General features: G+C 48.5%; 6 protein-coding genes across 6 annotated transcripts; 1 reads left to right on the forward strand and 5 right to left on the reverse strand.

The window, feature by feature from the left end:
- Nucleotides 1-2346: 2346 nt before the first annotated feature.
- LACBIDRAFT_294545 (uncharacterized protein) lies at nt 2347-3237 on the reverse strand (the record flags this gene model as incomplete). Its single annotated transcript, XM_001882135.1, has 4 exons — nt 2347-2651; nt 2704-2778; nt 2825-2998; nt 3049-3237. The coding sequence occupies 4 exons, from the start codon at nt 3235-3237 to the stop codon at nt 2487-2489; spliced, it is 603 nt and encodes a 200-aa protein (XP_001882170.1). The 3' UTR covers nt 2347-2486.
- A 1673-nt stretch (nt 3238-4910) lies between these two features.
- Nucleotides 4911-5963, reverse strand: LACBIDRAFT_328063 (uncharacterized protein; the record flags this gene model as incomplete). The annotated part of the gene is made up of 5 exons (XM_001882136.1): nt 4911-5080; nt 5133-5348; nt 5404-5484; nt 5540-5740; nt 5894-5963. The coding sequence occupies 5 exons, from the start codon at nt 5961-5963 to the stop codon at nt 4911-4913; spliced, it is 738 nt and encodes a 245-aa protein (XP_001882171.1).
- A 586-nt stretch (nt 5964-6549) lies between these two features.
- On the reverse strand, nt 6550-11986 carry LACBIDRAFT_294546 (uncharacterized protein; the record flags this gene model as incomplete). Its single annotated transcript, XM_001882137.1, has 17 exons — nt 6550-7693; nt 7750-7826; nt 8185-8335; nt 8603-8698; nt 8879-8979; nt 9097-9380; nt 9432-9479; nt 9531-9609; nt 9669-9877; nt 10034-10063; nt 10277-10345; nt 10426-10519; nt 10904-11047; nt 11099-11424; nt 11476-11554; nt 11614-11827; nt 11976-11986. 17 exons carry the CDS (start codon nt 11984-11986, stop codon nt 6772-6774), a joined length of 2934 nt encoding a protein of 977 aa, XP_001882172.1. The 3' UTR covers nt 6550-6771.
- Nucleotides 11987-12620: 634 nt separating this feature from the next.
- Nucleotides 12621-13312, forward strand: LACBIDRAFT_298938 (uncharacterized protein). The gene is made up of 3 exons (XM_001882012.1): nt 12621-12868; nt 12927-13150; nt 13211-13312. The coding sequence occupies exons 1-3, from the start codon at nt 12667-12669 to the stop codon at nt 13259-13261; spliced, it is 477 nt and encodes a 158-aa protein (XP_001882047.1). The 5' UTR covers nt 12621-12666; the 3' UTR covers nt 13262-13312.
- Nucleotides 13313-17781: 4469 nt separating this feature from the next.
- Nucleotides 17782-18730, reverse strand: LACBIDRAFT_294547 (uncharacterized protein; the record flags this gene model as incomplete). Its single annotated transcript, XM_001882138.1, has 4 exons — nt 17782-17882; nt 17935-18338; nt 18391-18581; nt 18641-18730. The coding sequence occupies 4 exons, from the start codon at nt 18728-18730 to the stop codon at nt 17782-17784; spliced, it is 786 nt and encodes a 261-aa protein (XP_001882173.1).
- A 461-nt stretch (nt 18731-19191) lies between these two features.
- LACBIDRAFT_294548 (uncharacterized protein) lies at nt 19192-20357 on the reverse strand (the record flags this gene model as incomplete). Its single annotated transcript, XM_001882139.1, has 5 exons — nt 19192-19290; nt 19345-19761; nt 19819-20006; nt 20043-20222; nt 20268-20357. 4 exons carry the CDS (start codon nt 20355-20357, stop codon nt 19368-19370), a joined length of 852 nt encoding a protein of 283 aa, XP_001882174.1. The 3' UTR covers nt 19192-19290; nt 19345-19367.
- Between the last annotated feature and the right edge of the window lie 1140 nt (nt 20358-21497).

Below are 21497 nucleotides of genomic sequence, written 5' to 3' on the forward strand. Positions count from 1 at the left end.
AGAATTGCTTCAAGCTTAGAAAGTATGGCTTTCTTATCTCATCTTTCAAAAGCTTCAGTCAGTGGTATAGCCCATATCAAAGTCCACATGATTATTCCATATAGACATACCTCCAAGTCACTTCATTCTGAGTGCAAGTCTGTCTGGTTCTGGTATGCATGTCTGACACTGAGGTGGTTCATGTTCATGAATATGGACTTGTTGACATACATGGCTTTGCTGTGGGCACTTCATGGTTGACATCTTGGCTGGATAGTTAGAACATGATTAAAGTCATGACTTGATGGAATGCCAAGTTCAAGCTTGCGTCTGAAACATGTCTGGCAGGATGGCAGAGAAGTTTCAGTGGAACCGAGCTCAGATGTTGCACCCCTGATGTGAAATTTTGTACGTCGGTCACTTGACTATGTACGGTGCCGCTCCCAAAAAATCAGCCCAGGTGCTCAACAATTGACAGCATGTCCTACTAAGCCGCATATCTTGATGAGCATACTATCGTCAGAGGCTTTGTTGGCTGAGTATTGAGAACCACCTTTAGATATTTTTTACGGTTGCTTGTATTTCATGCAACTTCATGTCTACAAAATTTCAGACCTGTCGGACACAAAGTCATCTTGCACCAAGTTAGTCCGTCAGCGTAAAGTCGGCTAGGTGGCACCGGGGTCAGTTCTTGAGAACCCGACCTGAAATTTTGTACAAAGGTAGATCCACCATGTATATGCAAGCTCCCAAAAAATCAGCCCAGGTGCTCAACAATTGACACCATGTCCCCACTTGGCGCATATCTTGACGAGCAGACTATCGTGAGAGGGAACATTAGCTGAGTTTTGAGAACCACCTTTAGATATTTTTTACGGTTGCTTGTATTTCATGCACCTTCATGTCTACAAAATTTCACACCTGTCGGACACAAAGTCATCTTGCGCCAAGTTGGTCCGTCATCATAAAGTCGGCTGGGTGAGAACCGGGGTCAGTTCTTGAGCACCTGAGCTGAAATTTTGTACAAAGGTAGATACACCATATATATGGTTGCTCCCAAAAAACCAGCCCAGGTTCCAAAGAACTGACCCCGGTTCTCAAGAAACGAATTTCACCACCAAAGTGAAAAAATGCAAAGATGGATTTTGAAGGCTCAGGAACTTGCTCCCAAAAAATCACGACTTTTTAAATTTTACTTTGTTTGGTAGAACCACAGCACAGCTTTGAGAACCACGCGGGATTTAAGGCAGAACCCAGAGAGCCACGATGATGCGGAGGTGCTCCCAAAAAATGAGGTTGATCCGGCGAACGAAAGTACTTAAGCTGCTTAAGTACCGACTAATATGGATAGGGCGAACGTTAAGATTACCAGTAAAAGGTTGGAATGGATCACGCTTGATTTTCTTGTATTATGATTTTACACAACTTACCGTGCCTTTCAAGTGTCTTTACCGTTGTCTGTCACTACCTCCAAACGCGTTTCGTCCACGTGACGAGATATCAGTCACGCGATACGTTGGCGTTCTCTTACTCTCGTCAAGGCTTCATTTGACTTCCTTTCGCCAAAAGGGCGATTTCCGGGTTCTTGTGAGTACGGTCACATAAGTTCAACTCCGAACGTCATCTCATCTACATAGATGAATGAATCTCAGCGAAAGCACGCCATGCAATTGTCGGCCCCCTCCCTCGCGGGAAGCCACACCAAGCGTCCCTTTTCCACAACGGACGTTGTGCAACTTGGCTGTGACCCTCTACCAGGTAAATAGTTGACGTCGTCGTCGCGATTTCGAATCAACACCCAGCCTACACCTTGTCCTCCCATTTTTCGGCTCTAGTCCTTTCCGAATCGCAGCAGGTAATTATGAATCCCAGCTTGAGGCCTTGTTCAGGTGAGGAAGACGTCGTTTGTTCTCACTAACCTTCGTTGTTACATTCAATGACCGCAAAGCAGGAGCGTCGGGATTATCGCGGTTTTAAACGAGCTTACGGCGGAGATTATTGAATACAAGGCAGGTAATTATATGAATCTTATATTCGTCGCCCCCGAGAATAATCATGAAAACGTATAGGTATCGCAACTGGAATCAACAGCAATGCGATTCGTTCATAACTCTACGTTTTTGGCATCCATGTAGGTCAGAATTCGCGTCGGGCGCTTATCCAGTACTGCCCGCCTAGCTCAATCGGATAGAGCGTCAGACTTTTAAGATCATTTCAATCTGAAGGCTGCGAGTTCGACCCTCGCGGTGGGCTACTATGTTTTAGCAGGGTGATTTTTCAATGAATGCCCGTGCAGTATTCTTTTCTTGATTCCCGGTTAAAGGTTTCACCATTATTCGGACTCCCAAAACGACACTGAACATGGGATTTCACAATGTTGTGCGGATTGACAACAGTATATCAAGACAAAATAAAAGGACCGCCGACTACAACCATCTGCACAGAAGGGTAAAACACGAGGAAGAAAAGAGGTCAAACATCAGATATTGTAAACATCAGACGCCTATTCAACCAATGCAGACAGGTTTGCCTTTGGGCCAGAAGAGGGAGGGGAAGCATGTTTGATCGTAAATGCTGATCGTGTCGGTGACGGAGGTACTCAGGGTAAACTGGGCGTCGGATACTTCATTTGATTTAGTGGGAATCAACCCGATCAGTGCGAAAGCAAGAGACTGTCGTGGGGTAAGTCATCCCGGTGCACCATGGCCGACTTTATGTGCTCACGTCTATTGCACCTTCGAGGGTACGGAGCACAGCTACGATGGGTGCGGTCAGGGCGAATTGAGCGAAAATTGAGTGCTGGCCAATGACAGTGGACAGAAGCAGCTTGTGGACATTGACGAACTATTGACCAAACTACATCAGCAGCGCGACGAAAAATACTGGTAATGAGATTTACGGCAACTAAAGCATTGACGACGAGCTGAGCCGCGTCGTCAGGGAACGGAGAGGTATCTTCTATCCCCGTAACAAATGTTCCGATGGTGGAGACAATCTTGGTAAATCCGGTAGATACGGTCTGGAGGGGAGGTTTAGTCGACGTCGATTCAAAAGACAAATGACAATGACCTTAGAGGTACTTGAAATGGTGTTGAGGGACGACTTAGTCGTGATCACCGAAACCGACTTAGTTATGCTCGCAGAGAGAGTCGTAACGACCTCGACGCTAGCAACGACCTGGGCGGGGGTCAATGCTGCGCACACGCTTTGAGCAAAGAGGGCGGCGGATATTACGGTAGCGATGGAGCGAAATAACATGTTTAGGGCTGACGAAGGCAACTGGGGGAAACCAATCGCTGAAGAGAATTCATGACGGAGTCGAGAATTTATAGGACCTGAGGCCTGAATCCTGGGAATAGAAAGTTCTCAGATATAAAATGTACATGAACAACTTAAGGAGGAAGAGCTGAATTAACTCCTTCCATGGTGCGCCTCTCCTGTTACCTACAAATAAAACTTCCATTCTAAGCCATTATTAACAAATGCAGCTCGATCTTGAAGTTGATCGTGACCCACACGTAAAATTACCTGCTTAAAGCACGTTCTTTCATGTCGGACAGTAACCGCTGCCGTACTACTCATTTTGTCGAGTACGTTGCATGGTTGCGGATCGTTATGGGAGTCGCTCCAGAGCTTCTTTTTGTTGAACACTTGACAACTAACGAAGCTAAGGTAGTCCGATGACTTTTTTTAAAAATTCGTCGACCTGTATGCGCACTTGGCCTGTTTTTCCGTGAAAAAAATTATTACGGAACCAGAAGCTCTTATAAGTAGCTTTTACATTTAAAATTTCGCACTTTCCAGACCTATCTGAGGGTTTCGTCCCCAGCTCCTGTACTTAGTCAGATTTTAAATTTGATTTGGTGTGGTATCAGTATCAGATTCATTACGATCAATGAATGTCATTCTTTGTGACTAGTTTATAACCTGTCCACGCCAAAATGCTCCCTGTTACAAGCCACCACCTCAAGGCCGCCGGCAAATTTGAGTTTATACATACAGGATCAAAGTGCCAAGATGTGGGGCCTGAGGCCTGAGTACTAAGTACTTGAGTGGTTTAGTATTGGTATAGTAACTAGTTGTCTTTCCATCATACTAAATCGTCTTCTAATGCGCATATGCATACTGCCTCTTCTCGCATTGTTTGAGACTCCTCTCTACCTCATACATATGTTTATACCTGGCAGGAACTGAAATCTACTAAAATGGCGTTAATGATTGGGCCGCCTTCATTGGGCTCGTTTTACAATCCACGAGGACGTCGCCGTCGCTTAACCCCCAAATCCAGTCGATCGTCTCATCGGTATTAAGGATGTCAGCCGCGGACTTGTTCTATATGGCGGGTATTGTATTTCGCGTGCATCCCTGCTTCGAATATAGACCAAGTTCTCTCAGCGAGGTTCGTCGTACCAATTAGTCAAATCCTCGAAGAATCGCGCATCGGCCATCCAACTTATTTCACGTAGTCGATACGTCCAAGAACTGGAACTCAAGTATGTACCTTCACGGACGTATCGACTATGTCTTGCATTTTTAACGGACTCGCCTGTCTCCACGCAATATATTTATTAGGGCCCTTTCTTTCTTTCTCCCCCTTTGTCGGACGAATTCACTTGACGTCCTAGAAGACACAAAGGTTCATGTCAATGATGTATCGATCTCAGCTTCCTTTCGACACCCAACCACCGAGGATTTGAGCCCGAATCGGTCAAAAGGCCCGACGTACTCCACTTATCTTGCTTTCAAATTCATTAAGATCGGCCATAGGGGTGCTGCGGGTTATTCCTCCGCGATCTGGCAATTTTATTTAATACGGGCGCAGGAGAACGCGTATCTTTCGAATTGGCTTAGGATTTACTTCTACATGAACTTGGGGTAGGGATGCGATCAGTGCCCGGCTATCACGTATTCACGACCGGACGCTGGGTGCTCTACCACGTCGCGTCGCTCAATGGCTGAGGTTGGACGCTTGAGTCAGTGGCGACACCCGAAGAAGGGGGAGGAGGAATTTTTCCGAGTCCTTTTCTGGGATCATGTGCTGTACCCAAATGGTCGAACCCATCTTTAATTGCTTGGCCGTCTGGAGTTAAAGGGGCTGTCTCTGTAGCATAACAGGTTCAACGGATGAAAAAGAAGGAAAGCAGGGAACTAACTGGGATCTACTGCAACAGATGGTTCACTTTTCGAGTCTGATGTTGGGACTGCGTCAACTGGCTGGGTAGCACTTGGAGAGGTCGGGTGGTTCGTTGGCGGAATCGAATCAGGGGGAGTAGGAATCTTTCCAAGTCCTGTCCGAGGGTCACCAGCCGTACCCAGATGGTCGAAACCATCTTTGATTGCTTGGCCGCCTGGAGTCAATGGGATCGCGGCTGTCGATATGAAATATAAAGCGAATGAAAGAGAACTGGAGCAAAATGGACGAACGGTTGGGAGTAGTTATGACTGGATTGCTTGACGGTTCACTGGTCGGGGATGCATTCGTCGGACCCGAAGGGAAAACAGCGACTGTAAACAGGCATCATGAGTGATTTCGATCCGCAAGAAAGGAGGGATTGCGAACCGGGTTGTGGTTTCGCAGCGCTACCCGCATCTGGCGTATCCACGCCGGTGTTCAGATCCCCTTTGGAATCGGGCGGAGAAGATTGGGGTATCCTTCCAAAACCACTCCTAGGGTCAGTCGATCCTCCCAGATGGTCGAAACCATCTTTGATCGCTTGTGCGTCCCCTGAGAGAGGGGTTGTTGAGGTTTGGTCGCTTGCCACTGTCGACGATGGTCAGCGTGAGAAGAGTTGTTGAAGGGACCTTACAACTTTGGGGTTGAGTGGAGGGATTCGTCTTGTCTTGGTGGATCTAGGAGCGACAGTGGTCCTTTATAAAATATCGTCGAGCGCTCGTCTAGTCACATCGAACATACAATGGCCGTTAAAGTGCTCTGCGGTAAGGGGTCGCATTGGCTGTGATAGATAGAAGAGGTTCTCTGACATGATGAAGGCAAGATGAAGGTTGTTGCTCCTAGATATGGGCGTTGATCAACGCTGATCTTAAAATTGGGGCCTGGCGAATGACGCGGACAATTGAGACGAATCTGGACGAGCGCGCAAAGACGATTGCGGATTAGGGAATAGGTATGTTGATGAGAGCGGATGATGCAGAGGTCGCGTTTGGAGCCAGTCACAGTCAAAAAGAAGAGACGAGTTCAAACAACTTCAAACAAGATGGATGGAGTTACCAAAATGTCTTGCTACGCGCCAGCACGAACACTTGTGAAAGAAAAAGCAGCACAAGGTCGGACAAGTCAGCTTTGGGAAGTGTTCACGGCGCCCATCCTGGGACTTTTAAATTTGAATGACGGCGCAGATAAATTCTGACGATCAGGAACATAGATCATTATTATGACGATCTCAATGTACCTGTGGAACTTGGAAGTAAACACGCGGTATCCTTATGAGCGCGTCCGGTGTCAGAATCAGCTCGTGAATCATGTCTCTCAATAATCGCAGTCTATCACGGAGTTGAGAAGCAGTGCAGCCGTGAATCCGGAACTAAGTACGCGAAGAGGTGGGCATGTGAGAACGGGGAGACAGGATAGTTTATTTTGTTACAGTGCCCACGGGTCCGAACACAGAACATAAGAACGAAACATAGCTGTATTACTCGATACATGTTGTAATAATAATAGAGTTCAGTGTCCTAGTAATTAACGCCTTTCAAATTTTGTAACATACCAGCGGAATGAACATGATAAAGCCAGGTCCTACCCCACCCAAACCTACACATATCCACTGATCCAAATCAAAACGCTTCCAAATGAAGACCAGACGTATGAGGAGGCACAACTTCCGCCCTCGCACACGTCGTCAACGAAGATAGGGGAACAGTTGACGTAGGTGTTGAAGAGAGTAAGTCGGCATAGGAAATGAAAGAAATCGTCTTTGATGGGCTTTTGTCGGAACTGGGGGAGGACGTATAGGGCGTATAAATGGACGAAGGCGACGCGAGAAAGTGGGCATCTGAATCCAGATCCATGGAAGAACTAGCGCTTCTGCTCCTTCCGCTACTTGGGCTCCGGGACCCACTACCCCGACTCCTTCCTGGGGAAGCAGCGACTGCGACGCCGACGTCCGCCTCCCCTGCTGGACTTAATAATAACTCGAGGGCGCTGTCGAGGACGGATGGGACGCTCAGTTCTAGTTGCTCAGTTGAATGGACTCGGGGGACGTAGTGCGGGTTTGCGTTTAGCAAATATGAGTGGTTGGTGTGTGCATAGGAGGATAAAGATTGGGGATACTCGATGGTGCGTTCGAATACCGAGGAGAGGGCCGAGGATCTGTGAATAACGCCGCTCAGGATTGGCTTTCGACGGGAAAAGAAAAGGGCGTACGTGGACCAGTTAGACGATGAAGGGGTCAAAGGCAACGAAGAAACTGGAAAGGCGGAGTCTCCAGTTGGACTATCGATGTTGCTTCCCTCAATCATCGGACTTTCCAACCCTCCCACCAACGAAGTGCCATCGGAACCTAACAACGCTTCGACCGCCAACGGAATGCTCAACTCTATCCGTTCAGTGGCATGGACACGAGGATGAAAATGCGGATTGGCGACTTCTGTCGAATCGCCGAAATGGCGTCCGTGGGTACGGGTAGGAAACGGTGCAGGCGTCGTTAGATGGGGAATCTCGACGTCACGCTCGAATACTGTCGAGGGCGTGGAAGATCTGTACGCAGGTTGAAATTGAGTGAGAGAATCACTAGATAAAATGATACGACGTACGTGGAAAGATCGGAAGGTGAGGGACTCATCGACACAGATAGCCCGTTCGAAGGCGTAAAGTAGTACTTAGAGGTGGTCTAGAAATCCAGTTAGTACGTCGAAAGACAGTGAGACTTTGAACGTACACACGCGCAGTGCGTCAAGTAGTGTTATTATAAGAATTATATGTTCAAGATTATTGTCGAATAGAGAAGCGTGGCGGTCAACGAAATCGCAGGAGGGACAGGGAAGTGACGCAATTTTAGCGGTTTGCTGATGCCGGGAGTAGCCGGTGGATGACTAAGCCGCTTGGCGGCCTTTGCTTCTTCAAGTTCCGACTCTTAGCTTCAATATCAATGTTCATCTCGTCTAGCTCAATGACAGTATATATACCATATGATTGACGCTGGTCCTAGAGATCTTGTTACACTGCACAAGCATACTATGCTGGCACACGATCATTGATGATCTGGGATGCACAGCTGCACCGCGTCCGAGTCCTCTCATCATCGCCACTATCTGGACGTCCTGAAACTTTTTCAACCTCCCATTATGCCTAGCATTCTTCACTACACTGCTATTTTGTACAGCTTCACAGGCTGTCGGCCTAGACGTGTGTAAGTTTACCTCTCCTAGCCCACAAGTTAATTTGGCACGCATTGCGCAGTAACGATCGTGAAGGTTTATTACCCAGAAACTTCCGGATCTACGCGATACAGCCTCTACCATCATGAGACGTACAAACAATTGTGAAGCGCAGCTCCAACTACACGCAAGCCTTCTCACTCAAGCAACGACCTATAAGTCAGGCGATCGTCGATTCCTCATCCCTCGAAGGTCTTTTTCAAGTTCGTCCCTGGTCCTCCCCTCTCACCCATCGCTCCAGTGGGACCTAAGTGGGAGAGGGGCGGCGTTTCTTAACCTCAAAAGCATGCTCGCGTGCTGCCTGACCGAAATAAACGAGAAGCGTCTAAAAATAAAAACAATGAAGAATGTGATCTGTTCAATAATTGATCTTATACCTGCAAGCTCGTCGTTATACATATCCACCGTCAACGCATACCACTAAACGACAGAATGCCTCTGAATACCAGAGGAATCACCTGCTCCCTGCACAACCTCAGTATCTGTCCTCCCGCGTGAAGCGAACCTCAGCGGATTGGACGGTGCCAATGACGCGGCGCTCCATTCATCCGCGGGTCTAGCAAAGCCCGCCTGTACTCGCAAATTTATGAGCAAGGGTGCCAAGCCCTGTACGTTGATTTAGCATGAACATCCAGGACGTTAAGATGTATGGCCCACAGATATTTGAACATGAATATTTTGCGCGCAAAGCGATCTCCCATAACCCATTTGGGACCCATTCACCCGGGGGTACCAATATAACGCATCAAGAAGGTCGAATATCATATATACGATGAGCGAAATGGCAAATAGTGCGGCCGATTCCACGATGATTTCGATGACTGGGTTGAATCGTCGTTTCAGCGTCAGGCCAGACTGAGCGGACAACCTTTGGACTTGCACAATGCGCGAAGTGGTGAGGCAAGTCGTTATTAGGACGCTTGTGATTGGGAAGATGGAGTAGAGGGTTTGGTATCCTCCTATGATTGACCCGGCCCCATCCTGGGTTACTACAACTAATGGAACACCTATAAAATTTAAGTATCGATTTCAGGACTCGGAGGATGGCTCAAACTCACCTATGACTGACCCAGGCACAGCCTGGTTTACTTCAACTACTGCAAGACCTACAAAAACAAAGGATCAAATTTAGGACTTGGAGGATGGTTGAAACTCACCCGTTCCCACCAATGTTAGGGCGATGGGCAGGATGACCGTTTGCCACTTGCGGTCCCTTACAACCCAGCACCGCCATATCTACGTTATACCCCCCTCTGAGCTTCAAGACAACGAGAGAAAAGACTGTTCTTGCTTACGAAAACGGCTTCGGCGAGATGATTATTGATTATGAAGGTCAAGAAGTACGTCAGTCGAATTGTAGGGGACCTGACTGTGAGGTGGCCCGCTAGTATCTCCATGACTATAGCCCAGGAGAGACCTGCGTGAACAGTCGCTATGATGTATGGTACCACGTTCCAAGTGATGAACGTAATTTTCTGCCGACGACCGTATTCTTTCTTCGAAACTACGAGTTCAGAAGTCAACAGCGGAAACTGTATTAGTTCCATAGGAAAAATACCGTACCAATCAGCCAGATGGTCAAAAGGAGAAGAGCAGTGTAAATGCCTGGGTGTGTAGATGTGAGTTCGCGGTAAGAATCGTTTCGGATACCACAACTTACCATTTATCCATAGTTCCACAAAACTTCCACCTTCGTATATCAGGATGTGGTTATAATCCCCCATCTTTGGAGGAAGATGGCGGTGGCGAGTTCTTGTGGGGCGCTATTCTTGTATCCTGCGAGGCTTCTGATCCACGTCAATTAAACAATACGCCCGACAATGACGGTCCTAATATGCTAGCATCTGAGGCAGTTTCAACGGGTGAGGCAGTGTATTGAGAAGGCAAAATGGGTACTACCGACCTTGAGCCTCGGATCGCTCGATACGTACTACTCGTACCATCCCATCACGTCGTCCAGAAATAGGACCCCCTATAGGCAAACGTCTATCTGTCCTAATCATATAGATTTTTCAGAGATTTGTCATTGGTCAAGTCGAAGGCTCCGCTCACATGCAGCTGCTTGTTCCTTGTTCAAATTGAGGTGATAAGTAGCTGGACAGTGGAAAGAGGCCTGAGGGACAATGACACAATCCTGCTGGAAAATCTGAATCATCGTTCACCATCAGTTGAGATGAGGGAGGTGACTAGGGGAAGCAGCCTCGGAAGGTGGCTACAAGGGCGCTAAAGCTTGGCACGTGCGCGAAAAATTCTAAGATAAGACAACGGTTGACCGACAACGTCTTTCTCTTCTCCTCAATGACAGTATAAACCATTGGAAGCGCAGTTCCAGCTACACTCAAGTCTTCTCACTCAAGCTACGACGTAAAAGTGAGGCAATCTTCGACTCTTTGTCCACCGAGGGTCATTTTCAAGTGCGTCCCCGATCCTTCCATCCGTTAATACCTGCAAGTTCGTCGTTGTACACGTCCACCGCCAATCCATATCGCTAAACGACAGAATGCCTCTGACCATCAGAGGAATCACTTACTCCCTGTACAACCTCTTTATCTGTCCTCCTACGTGAAGCGAACCTCAACGGATTAGACGGTGCCAATGACGCGGCGCTCCATTCATCTGCAGGTCTAGCAAATCCTGCTTGTACTCGCAAATTTATGAGCAGCGGTACCAATCCCTGTGCATTGATTCAGCATGAAAATCCACGACGTTAAGATCTATGGCCCACCGATATTTGAACATGAATATTTTGCACGCAAAGCGACACCCCAGAACCCCCAGATAACGTATCAAGAACGTTGAATATGGTATATCCGATGAGCGAAATGGTAAACAACGCGGCCGATTCTACGATGATCTCGATGACTGGGTTAAACCGTCGTTTTAAGGTCAGGCCAAACTGAGCGGTCGATCTTTGGACTTGCACAATGCGCAAAGTGGTGAGGAGAGTCGTTAACAAGACGCTTGTGGTTGGGAATATGGAGTAGAGGGTTAGTTGGTATCCTCCTATGATTGACCCCGGCCCAGTCTGGATTACTAGAAATAATGCAAGACCTATAGGAACTAAGTATCGATTTTAGAATTCGGAGGATGGTTTAAACTCACCCGTTCCTGCCAATGTTAGGGCGATGGGCAAGACGACTGCTTTCCACTTGCGGCCCCTTACAACCCAGCACCGCCATATCTACGTTATAACACCCTCTCAGCTAAACGACGACAAGAGAAAAGACTGTTCTCGCTTACGAAAACGGCTTCGGCGAGATTATTATTGATGATGAAGCACGCGACGTACGTCAGTCGGAAAGCTGGCTTCACTGTGACATTGCCGGTGAACATTTCCATGGCTGCATGCCAGGAGAGACCTGGGTGGACGGTTGCTACGAGGTATGGTACCATGTTCCAAGTGATGAACGTAATTTTTTGCCGACGATCGTATTCCTTCTTCGAAACTATGAGTCTAAAAGTCAACATAGGAAACTGTATTCGTTCCATAGGAAAAATACGATACCAATCAGCCAGATGGTCAAAAGGAGAAGAGCAGTGTAAATGCCTGGTTGGGTACCATAAGCTCGCACCAAGAATCGTTTCGGATACTACCAACTTACCGTTTATCCATAGTTCCACAAAGATTCCACCTTCGTAGATGAAGATTCGGTTTCTATCCATCTGTAGGGAAAGATGGCAGTAGCGAGTTTTTGTGGGGGGCTACTTGTATCCTGCAAGGCTTCTGATCTCTGTCAATTGAGTAGTACGCCCGACAATGACGGTTGTAAGATGCTAGCATGTGGACAGTTTCGATATCAAGGGGCGAGGCAGGTGTATCAAAAGAAGGTAAAATGGGTACTACGAACCTTGTATGAATCTTAAGGCTCGAAACGCATATATGGAAGGTCCATTAGCGCTCGAAACCCCCACTCGTGTCCTCGCATCCTGTCGTCTAGCGACAGGAGGAAACCCTCTCCGCGTCACCTCTCGGATCGTATCGATCATGACGCGAAAGACTCAAGATGGATGCAATGTTCCAGCATGAACGACACACGGACACATCCTCGGACTCGTCCTACAACATCAATCAGCGCTCTATAGCAATAACTCAATTCCGCTTCTCGACTCGTCGTTCACCATCAAGTGTAATGAGGAAGAGGTTGGGAAGAGGTGATTGCAAGGTGATTGTCGCAGAGCAAGAAGCTTGCCACGTGATAGAAAGATAAGATACAACGGACAAATGCGGATCGTTGAACAAATTTCCCACTGCCGACGACACGTCGCCCACCCATCGTCCTCCACCCACCAACAATGCTCTCCTCGGCCCTCAGACGCTCTTTAGCTCGCCACTCGGCTTTCCCAAGTCGCCGCCTATACTCTTCCTCTTCTGAATCGACCCAAAAGAAAGCACAAGACACGCTGGCGAGTGCCCAAAAAAACGCAAATAAGCTCTGGGAGAGCAGCAAGAAGTACCTGGACCCTCTTGCTGAGAAAGCGGGGCAGCTGTTGGGGTGTACGTCTTTTCTCATTTCTTTTATTTACTGCTCTTTCCTAATGGAAGATGTGAATAGCGTACAAACAACCACTACTATACAACCTCGCTGTAACTAAAGAAGTCCTCAAGCAAATCTACGTCGCTGAAGGACTGCAACCACCGACGCTCTCAGCCGTCCGACAGGCTTACGAGTCGATTTGGTACCAAGTCTCTCGAAGCGGTGCGTTGGGCAGGTTGGTCCGGGATGGGGAGGCTGCGCGGGTGGGCATTTATGGACTGCAGGCGTATGGGATTTTTAAGGTGTGTTTTCGTTGTTTTTCGGCGTTGGAGCCAAGGAGGGCTAATTTACCTGGGTTGTAGATTGGAGAGATTGTGGGACGACGGAGTCTCGTTGGCTATGACCTCCATTAGATGTCGTGTCTTTTAGACAATGGCGTAGATGAATAGACGATTTTTCCTGTTCGTAACTTGTGCGTGTGTGAGGACATATACTCCAGCCACCTCAATCTGCATCGCAGCACCGTTGCCTTAGACGGAGTCACCTACACCTTGGTCAATGCTAGCAGATCATTCTTACTTTGTCGTTCAAACGTTGATACCCAGGGCTCTCCCATTCAATCTCAAGCTCACGCCACCTGGACCGGTAAACTCGCATGCATGGTGCTGAGATGAGGAAGAGGTAGGACCGTCCGGTTGGGTTACGGACATGGGAAAACCAGGCGCAACTGTGGGTGATTCTTCAACATTACGCGCGTTCTTGCAGATCACACCCGTCTACAGTGTACCTTCGCACTCGCAGTGCCTTATCCCCCGCCTACACTCGCGGGAGTCGTGTTGTGACGTTTTTTTGGACCACATTCTTCCCGGCCGCTGATATCTCTTCTACAGATACTCTCCCGAATCACGCCCGGTTTGAGGACCTTTTCGAACCTACAAGTCCTATGCTGGGGATCCCGGGTTGGCGACACCGCATACAATCCGGTGAAGGGGGCGCAGCTATCACTAAGGTGGCTTTTTATGTCTGACACGGCTCGAGTGATCTTCTGTTCAGTTCAAATGCTGATCATACCCCTCTAAAGTGTGTTTCTCTTGCCTAAATTTGTAGGCAAGTGGAGGAGAGGGAAGGCCGTCATATCTGATGATGACTCGGAGGACTGTCACTAGGGTCCACATGCTGATAATATCTTCTACAGCGCGAACTTTCCCTACAAACTATGACAAACTTCCTCCAGTCGACATGAATTGGTGGCGGTAAGCCATCTAACTGTATTATCGCAAAGGTACGTTGCATGCTTCCTTGGAGATTCATGCCTTCATCGTACCTATCCATCTACAGCATCCCTCGTGCGTTCACGCTCATATTACGTGAGCCCGTCTCGGTGCGGATAAAATGAACGCGGAGGAACAATGTCCACCTCTGGCGACGGAACGCTCAGCTCAGGTGAAATGATTGGACTGGTCCCGTCTGAAGTGCTCCCGTCCAGACCCAAGCTCATATCGTCTTCCTCAGTCATACGTTTGGGGCTGTAACGCGCATACATGGGAAGATGGACATACGGCGAGGGTGGGCCGTCAAATCTCCAGTTGTCAGATCTCAATGTCGTAGAGGTGGGTCCTCTGGCCTCTGGGTTTTGCTGTCCATCCTACCCGTCTATAGCATGCCTTCCATCCAAGCTCGGGACACGTTTCTCCCAGATCTGCTCTCACACGCGGAGCTGAGACGAGGAAGGGGGGAGGGAGGGTTGTCACATCCCGTGAGGTAAGAGAGGCACCAGTTGCCAAGGTCCTCATGGACACCGAGTTTGGAACACCATGCCCCTAGGCTGTTCCTCTGGGCCTCCCTCTGGCGTGACGAGTGTTCGCTCTTTCACACGTGTTGCTGTTTGGTCACTTACTGATATGATGTACCTTCTCCTACAGCGTACCTCTCCCGCCTTTGTACCTCCCCAATGAAGTCCGCAGGAGGACGAAGCGCCGCCATTTTTCGCGAAACTATCAGGGCAGCGGTTCCAAAGGTGGGTCCCCCCGGCATGACCTATATTCGTTCCGAATGATAATCGCTCTCACTCATAGCGTTAACCAGGCTGATACTTCTCCCACCCAAGTTCTCCAAGCTTCGTCCTGTCTTCTGTGCTCTTGTCATTCACGTAGGTGGTCTTTACGAGATGGGGGGATTCTCGCGGAAAGCTGATTTACCCATCCACAGCGTGTCTCTTTCACACAAACTTACCCCTACTCCCTCCTGGTTGTGAACTTCGGCGCTGATACGCTGTCACTTTCGCAGAGGTGGGTTCTTCCTTGGTATGACGCGGGTAGCTAATCGTACTCGTATACAGACCAAGCTCACATCACCTTCCTCCCAGGCCTGCGCTTGTTCAAGACGTTGAACACATTGCTGCGGAGATGCGGCTGTTCGAATATGAGGCGGACGAAGTGGATCGTGCCCGTCTACGGTATATCTCTACAGATCTTGCTGATGATCTCCTTCCGGCCGTCCTGGCGACCATGCTGCTGGGTTATAACAGTTGGATCTTCGTGGCAGGATTCTTGTCATACACCAATTGCACCCATACAGGGTACATATAACCACAAGGATCCCCTCCTTCCTGTTCCACGTTCGTCGCGCTAATGCCACTAGTTCGCAGAACTAGGTCATTGCGCGAATTCCTGTAGATGCATATCGCAAATATCTGCAGCTCGTCTCTGCGCTCGCGGTACAATGCCCCAGACATCGGTTAACATAACCGCAGGAGGAGGCGCCACTCTGACATCATGGGGAAGACGGGTCTCGCAAAGGCGGGTCTCTCTGTGACATGGAGCGTATCATCTTCCGATGCTGAGCTATCTCGTCTGCGACATGCGTCTTGTGTTAGTGGTAGTGACATCTTCCTCCCAGTCCAGTGGCATGCTGGTAGCGCCGTTGAAATTCCTACTGAGATCCAAAATATTGTCAGTCCAGTCCCAGGCTCAGAGTGGAAATGCTCTTGCTCACTCTAGACTCGAACCAGTCTCTAACGGGTTCAATTCACTATGTTGAGTACTAGGGGAGGGACGGAGAGGGCTTTGATGGACGAGTCCGGATTTGATCAGAGTAAGGCGGGTAATTGAACCCATAGATGAGTAATACGAACCCAATAACGGCTGGTGTCGAGACTATGCTCACTCAGACGTAGATGAATTTCATCGTCCCGAGTATTCTTCACGGCACACATGCTGCTGTTTCCATGCGATGTCATCTCTTTTTTTTTTCAAGCCCGACTCATCACGCTCCTGTCCTCGCACTCGGGAATGAACTGGCGGAACGGAGGCCTTCTCGGAGTGTCCTTGCCCACTCGACACTGGGGAGCGCCACTCTCGTAGTCACCTCCTCCGCCCCTCCCTCTCCTCCGAAACATCCCCCTTCATGTCTGTCTTTCGGAACGTAGGCATGGCGTGGAAGGGAATTCTCCCGGCGTGGAGTCCCTCATAGAATGACATTGAGAATATTGTCTCGGAAGCCACGATAACGCTTGTGCGCTTCACGATCTGCCCACGCGGAATAGGCAAGGATGACCTCGTTTATATTTTTGGTCTTTGCGAAGTAGTTGTTGTGCTTTGAGCAAGTGCGATAAATCATGCCCAGCTCAGTCGTCTCTATCTTGACGACATGCTTATATAGCCCCACCGACCATTTAAAGTCTTTCAAATCATCTCCTACATTGTTATCCTCCCTCTGATGGCTCCAGGTACATCCCGGTCCCCCCAAAACGACCATCCGACATGGTTCTTGCCTATGCGGCATGATCCGGCATCAAGTGACTGGGGAGCCATTGACCTTAAGTTTTACTTCTGCTTTTGCGACAACTGCAAAAGGTTGCGCCTTCATGACGAGTGCGTTCTTCAGAAGGTGCATAAGGCTTCGTTTTGTTTGCTTCTGATTCGCAATAGCGCCCTAGATATTTCGAGTTTCCAGTGTTTTGTTTCTCACTCATCACGACGGTGCTGACAAAAAACTTGAATCTTTTTATCCCTAGGCTAGAACACCCAGGTCATCGAAGAAAAGGATCAACTAAGCTGCTTCTGAGACACCAATACCAGCGGGATTCCTCTCAAACGATATTTTTGCTCCCGTTGCGGATCGAACGTACTTATTCCTGACAAAGCAAAAGGATAATACTTAATTTGACTATCGTCACTTAGGAAATCTTTGTGTGTTCGCTTCCCTTTGTCGTGTTTATCAATCTCTAATGCTACAGGTATCGCTACAACACCTAAGAAACCACGCCCAAAGCTCTAGAACGCCAAGGCAGATTGTTGGAATTTCGGGAGCTTTACGAGCATGCGCAATGCGCCCCATCTTCGGATTTCACTTGATTTCAGGTATATTTCTTCCATTGATTGTTTCCGTGCATTCTCAGGGGTGTTTTGCATTTATCCCCTTATATTTTGTAGTCTACAATATATATACGAAGCCTTGTACTGTAGTTACCCATCCGTTTGCCTCTGTCACCTCCAGAGACAACCGGAAATCTTACTCCCCTGTTTCTCTTGATCACGAAGAATTGACGCTTCCTGATTTGATTTCAACACAGATTGCTTTCTATCAAGGGCAGTGTTCGTTCAATATCTCTCATCAGGTGAGGGCGGACAAAGCAAGGGGCGCAGGTCAAGTTAACAGCTTTCCAGCTTGAATATGTTATCATTCAGCAAGTCTTCATGTCTACCATGATTAGTGAGTACCTTGACGATAAGAGACCACGTCGGGAGTCAACATTTTTTCGTTTCAACGGGAAAATCAGTGAGGATCCATAATTCAGTTGATTCGTTCAATGGCTTGCAAAACACACCTGGAAAATGCTCATATATACGTCAAATCTTGTTTCAAGCTCTTACTGACTAGGTCTTATTCTCCGAAGGCGTCGTTCGCCCCCTCGTGCCTGGTCCACTGCCCGTCACTTCTTGTCGGGTTTAGTATGCCCATGCTGTCCACTGTTCCCCTCGCCTCGAGCTCCGCCGTTGACGCCCTTGAGGCGGTTTTCCTTACTATGCCCCTCTAAAGTCCAGGTCGACAACAAAATGGTAAACTTAGAGACATTGAGGCGCACCTGGGTTGTGACTGGCTTGGTTATCACGAGCAGGGCCACCTTCAAGCTTGATATCGAATAGGTCGCGGATAATCGCTTCCAATTTCGGTCCGCTGGCACACGTGGCGGGCCGTCGCGCTACTTCACGAGCATTCGCAATGGAAATTGTCGTTTCCATTCCAAGCCGGAGTCCCTCTGGAACGTTCAAGTGTTCGGCACGTTCGCAGAGCCGGGAGTAGGAGGGTACGAGAAGGTTGCGATCCACGTTATGGGCTTGATATATTGCAATCCGGTCGACATCCAAAATCGTCAACTTCTCGAGCTCACGTACAGCGAGATTCTTGACTTCTAAAAATGTCCATTTCTCAGCCAGTCGGAGAATCACCTCCCATTCTACCACCGTTTTCTTATACAACGAGTATGTTCTACATGATGTTTATGATGAGCAACAGCACGAATCAATCAGGGAAATCTTACGGGTTGTAAAAGACCCAGAGAAAGAGCTCGAACTCAGTTGCTTTTACGCCCGAAAGGACGATCGCGTTTGAACTGTTGGATCCCTTACTAGCTGCACCCCCAGCAGATACTGGTATTTCCAGCTGTGCGCGGAAGTACGGTGATTCCCGTTCAAAGAAATAGCGATGTACTTTGAACTGGGTGCGCTCAGCCTAAGAGGGTACCTCTAGCGTCAGAATGAACGTTAGGCCTTGCAGATCAGTTGGCTCACAAGGAAGGACAGATCGGCTCCCTCGATGTAATAATCAGGATGTTGAATGAGAGCCGGGAGCTCTTCGTTGTCGTGGTTGGACGCAGACATTTGGAATCCGCCTGGTGGGTTGAGGAAGTTGGTGGAAGGGACGATTGGGAATATTAACACCGAAGCGGGTGAGTTGGCAGGGCGATCAAAGAAAATACCAGACGGCAACTTATCGCCAGGTTTACTTATATCCAGATCCTTTCCAGCGTTTCCATCAAACACGAATTAAGACTGCTGGCCCTCCGACACCCCAACCGCTCCTGATTGGCTTCCGATAGAGCGTGTGCTCAAGTGTACGTACTTTACTCACATTGTCTATTAATGCGCCACAGGAGATTGATTCCGATGGACAGCCTCAAGGCAGAACCTGCGAAGAATCTTTCCCAAGAGCAACATGAACAAGCGCCAAATTCGAGGCACTGTTCTTCAAATATATCGAGGCAGATGCTCAAGATATAACGTCATAAAGTTGTTAACGGCGACCAGCTGCACGCGTTCATTGAAGCGCGCCAAAATGCTAAGAATGCTGAGAATGTTTGTTATCAAAAAGCAGCTCCAAAATAATATATTCTCTCTCATGTTAAGGTATTCTCGATTGAAGTCTGTCGGTTAAGTGCAACCTGCAGAAGGATGAAGTTAAGTAAACATGATCTCCACTGTTGCGTGAGATTCACCCGACTGCCTGTGTTCGTATGGATTAATTTCTGTTGACCAGAGTTGAAAGCATCCTCTGGACGTCCTCAGGCTCGATACCCTGCGGCAGGGGACTCGTTCCCCCATCTGAGGGAGCGGCTCTAAGTTTCTCTCTAGCGGCGGATATGAGATGAGTAGTCTCCAACCCAAGAGCCCGGCACTCTTCGAGAGTGAGGACGGTATCGCGGGCACACAATGAGACGTAGTGACGGTGAATGTGTCTCTCCTCGATTTGATTTTGCCGGTAGAGGACAATGCGCTGAACCACGTCCAAGCCGTCCTCTTTTTTCTCCAGCTCCCGCAGCGCAAAAGCCTTCACCTCAACAAAACTCCACATGTTCGCCAGCTCCAAGATGCGGATCCAGTCCTTGATGTCGGCTTCATAGAGGGAGTAGGTTCTGAATGATATGAGACCGAATCATTCAATTGCGAGGGATACAAAGGTTTTCACGTACGGGTTGTAAAAAACCCATAGAAATTTCTCAAAATCGCCCACTGTTACGTTTTGCAGTCTGAAAGGGCTACCTTGCGAGGTTCCTTCTCGGGGGACGCCAGGGGTGGCGGACGGATTAAATCTGGCGTTGAAAAGTTGTGAATCGCGGGTGAAAAAATGACTGTGAACGCGAAACAGCGTTCTGTCTATCTGAAAAGACCTTGTTATCCAAGCGTCTCAACCCACAAGTGTGAAGGACTGCACCTCAATGAAAAGATCCCCACCCGGGATATAAGCCGTCCTGTGGTGTCGAGAGCGGGAGGTATCATCGGAAGGTTGTACCATGTGGAAGATAAGTGAAAGATGTGAGTGAGTGAGTTTGCTTTTCGGGAGAGAACAATTGAGATCGAATGATTGAGCTACGCACTATTAGTATATTTGTGGACAGCTGGCGTCATCAACGTGACTTACGGGGTGCACAGGGTCCACGAACACTTCTAGGAACGCGCCAGAGCGCACCCCGAAGTAAACACGATACCCCACGCGGTGGTACGCGATCATCGCATGTAAAGAGCCCTAAGGAATTATGTGTAAAGAGCAGCCACGATGCTGGTCAGGTTGTTTGCCGTGAAGGATTCATCCGTTTTTTGCCTCCTCATTGCAAGCTTTGGACTCGGAGATACCATCTTCGAGTCGAGGGTGGTATTTAGGGTTATGGGGTCAGAAACGGCGAATTGAACCGGTTACCGTGGGAACTATGGCCAGACAATGTCAATGTCTGAGTTTCAACTTAATTTCCTGGCCCTAGGCTTTTTCGACTCCTCCTTGTCATGAACATCCTCCCATTCCCCGCGAATGCCACACACCTGGGTTACTCAAAGGCAAGAGTAACTTTACCTATCCTCACGCAGCCACGCACTCACAATTTCCTCTACTGAATATCAGCACTGCCATGTCGCTACCCACCTCAATACCATATATGCGTCTCCATTGGAATTCAACATTCATATTGAACGGTCTCACACACGCACTCCTGTCAGTTCACCTCGAGAATGTACACTCCACGCCATTGGGCGTGTAGTGGTCTTTCGAGGTCTTCTAGACCCCACTGGCAGACAACCTCCTGTATGCTTACCTCGCAAACCTCTTACCTCATTTTGGGGTATGGGCTTTACGAGGTAGGAGTACCGGCTTTGTTGGTATACCAGCTGTTCTGCGTTTCGGAAACCCTAGGTTCCGTCGCTTCGCCACACGAGCGGACGATATAGTTTAGCAAGTCCATCGATATCGATCACCCTCACCTCCAAGCAAAACCTCTGTCTTGGACACCGAGTAGATGTGCACTCTAACGTGCCCGGCGATTTCTGGAGGCCAAGGCTACTACGTGTGTGACCTCACTCGGTTTCAACTTAACGGTACATACGCTGACCGCTCAAACCATTTCCCATTCTCTTGTCACCTTTTTACACGTTAAGTGCGCCAACTCTTTGGTTTTGGAAATCTTAGGCTCAGTTCTCACGTCACCGTTCATCCTTGTTACAGATACATCGATATCCGCTCTTCGGTCCACCTGCTTCATTGTGGGTCCAAGACCCCATCTGGGTTCAATCTTTCAACGGCTTCATTCATTTCCACACACTTCTCCGCCGATCGGATTTAACATCCAGCCTCGCGGCGCCTTCAAAATTTCCTCTGCTAACT

Source organism: Laccaria bicolor, genomic scaffold, assembly GCF_000143565.1.
Source record: "Laccaria bicolor S238N-H82 LACBIscaffold_15 genomic scaffold, whole genome shotgun sequence".
NCBI classification, from domain to species: domain Eukaryota; kingdom Fungi; phylum Basidiomycota; class Agaricomycetes; order Agaricales; family Hydnangiaceae; genus Laccaria; species Laccaria bicolor.

Bases quoted from the DNA above. Each gene is read 5' to 3' on its own strand.
- LACBIDRAFT_298938 (XM_001882012.1), top strand. From the start codon at position 12,667: ATGCTCTCCTCGGCCCTCAGACGCTCTTTAGCTCGCCACTCGGCTTTC. The intron at 12,869-12,926 runs GTACGTCTTTTC...AGATGTGAATAG, and splicing joins AGCGGGGCAGCTGTTGGGGT to CGTACAAACAACCACTACTA. The intron at 13,151-13,210 runs GTGTGTTTTCGT...CCTGGGTTGTAG, and splicing joins AGGCGTATGGGATTTTTAAG to ATTGGAGAGATTGTGGGACG.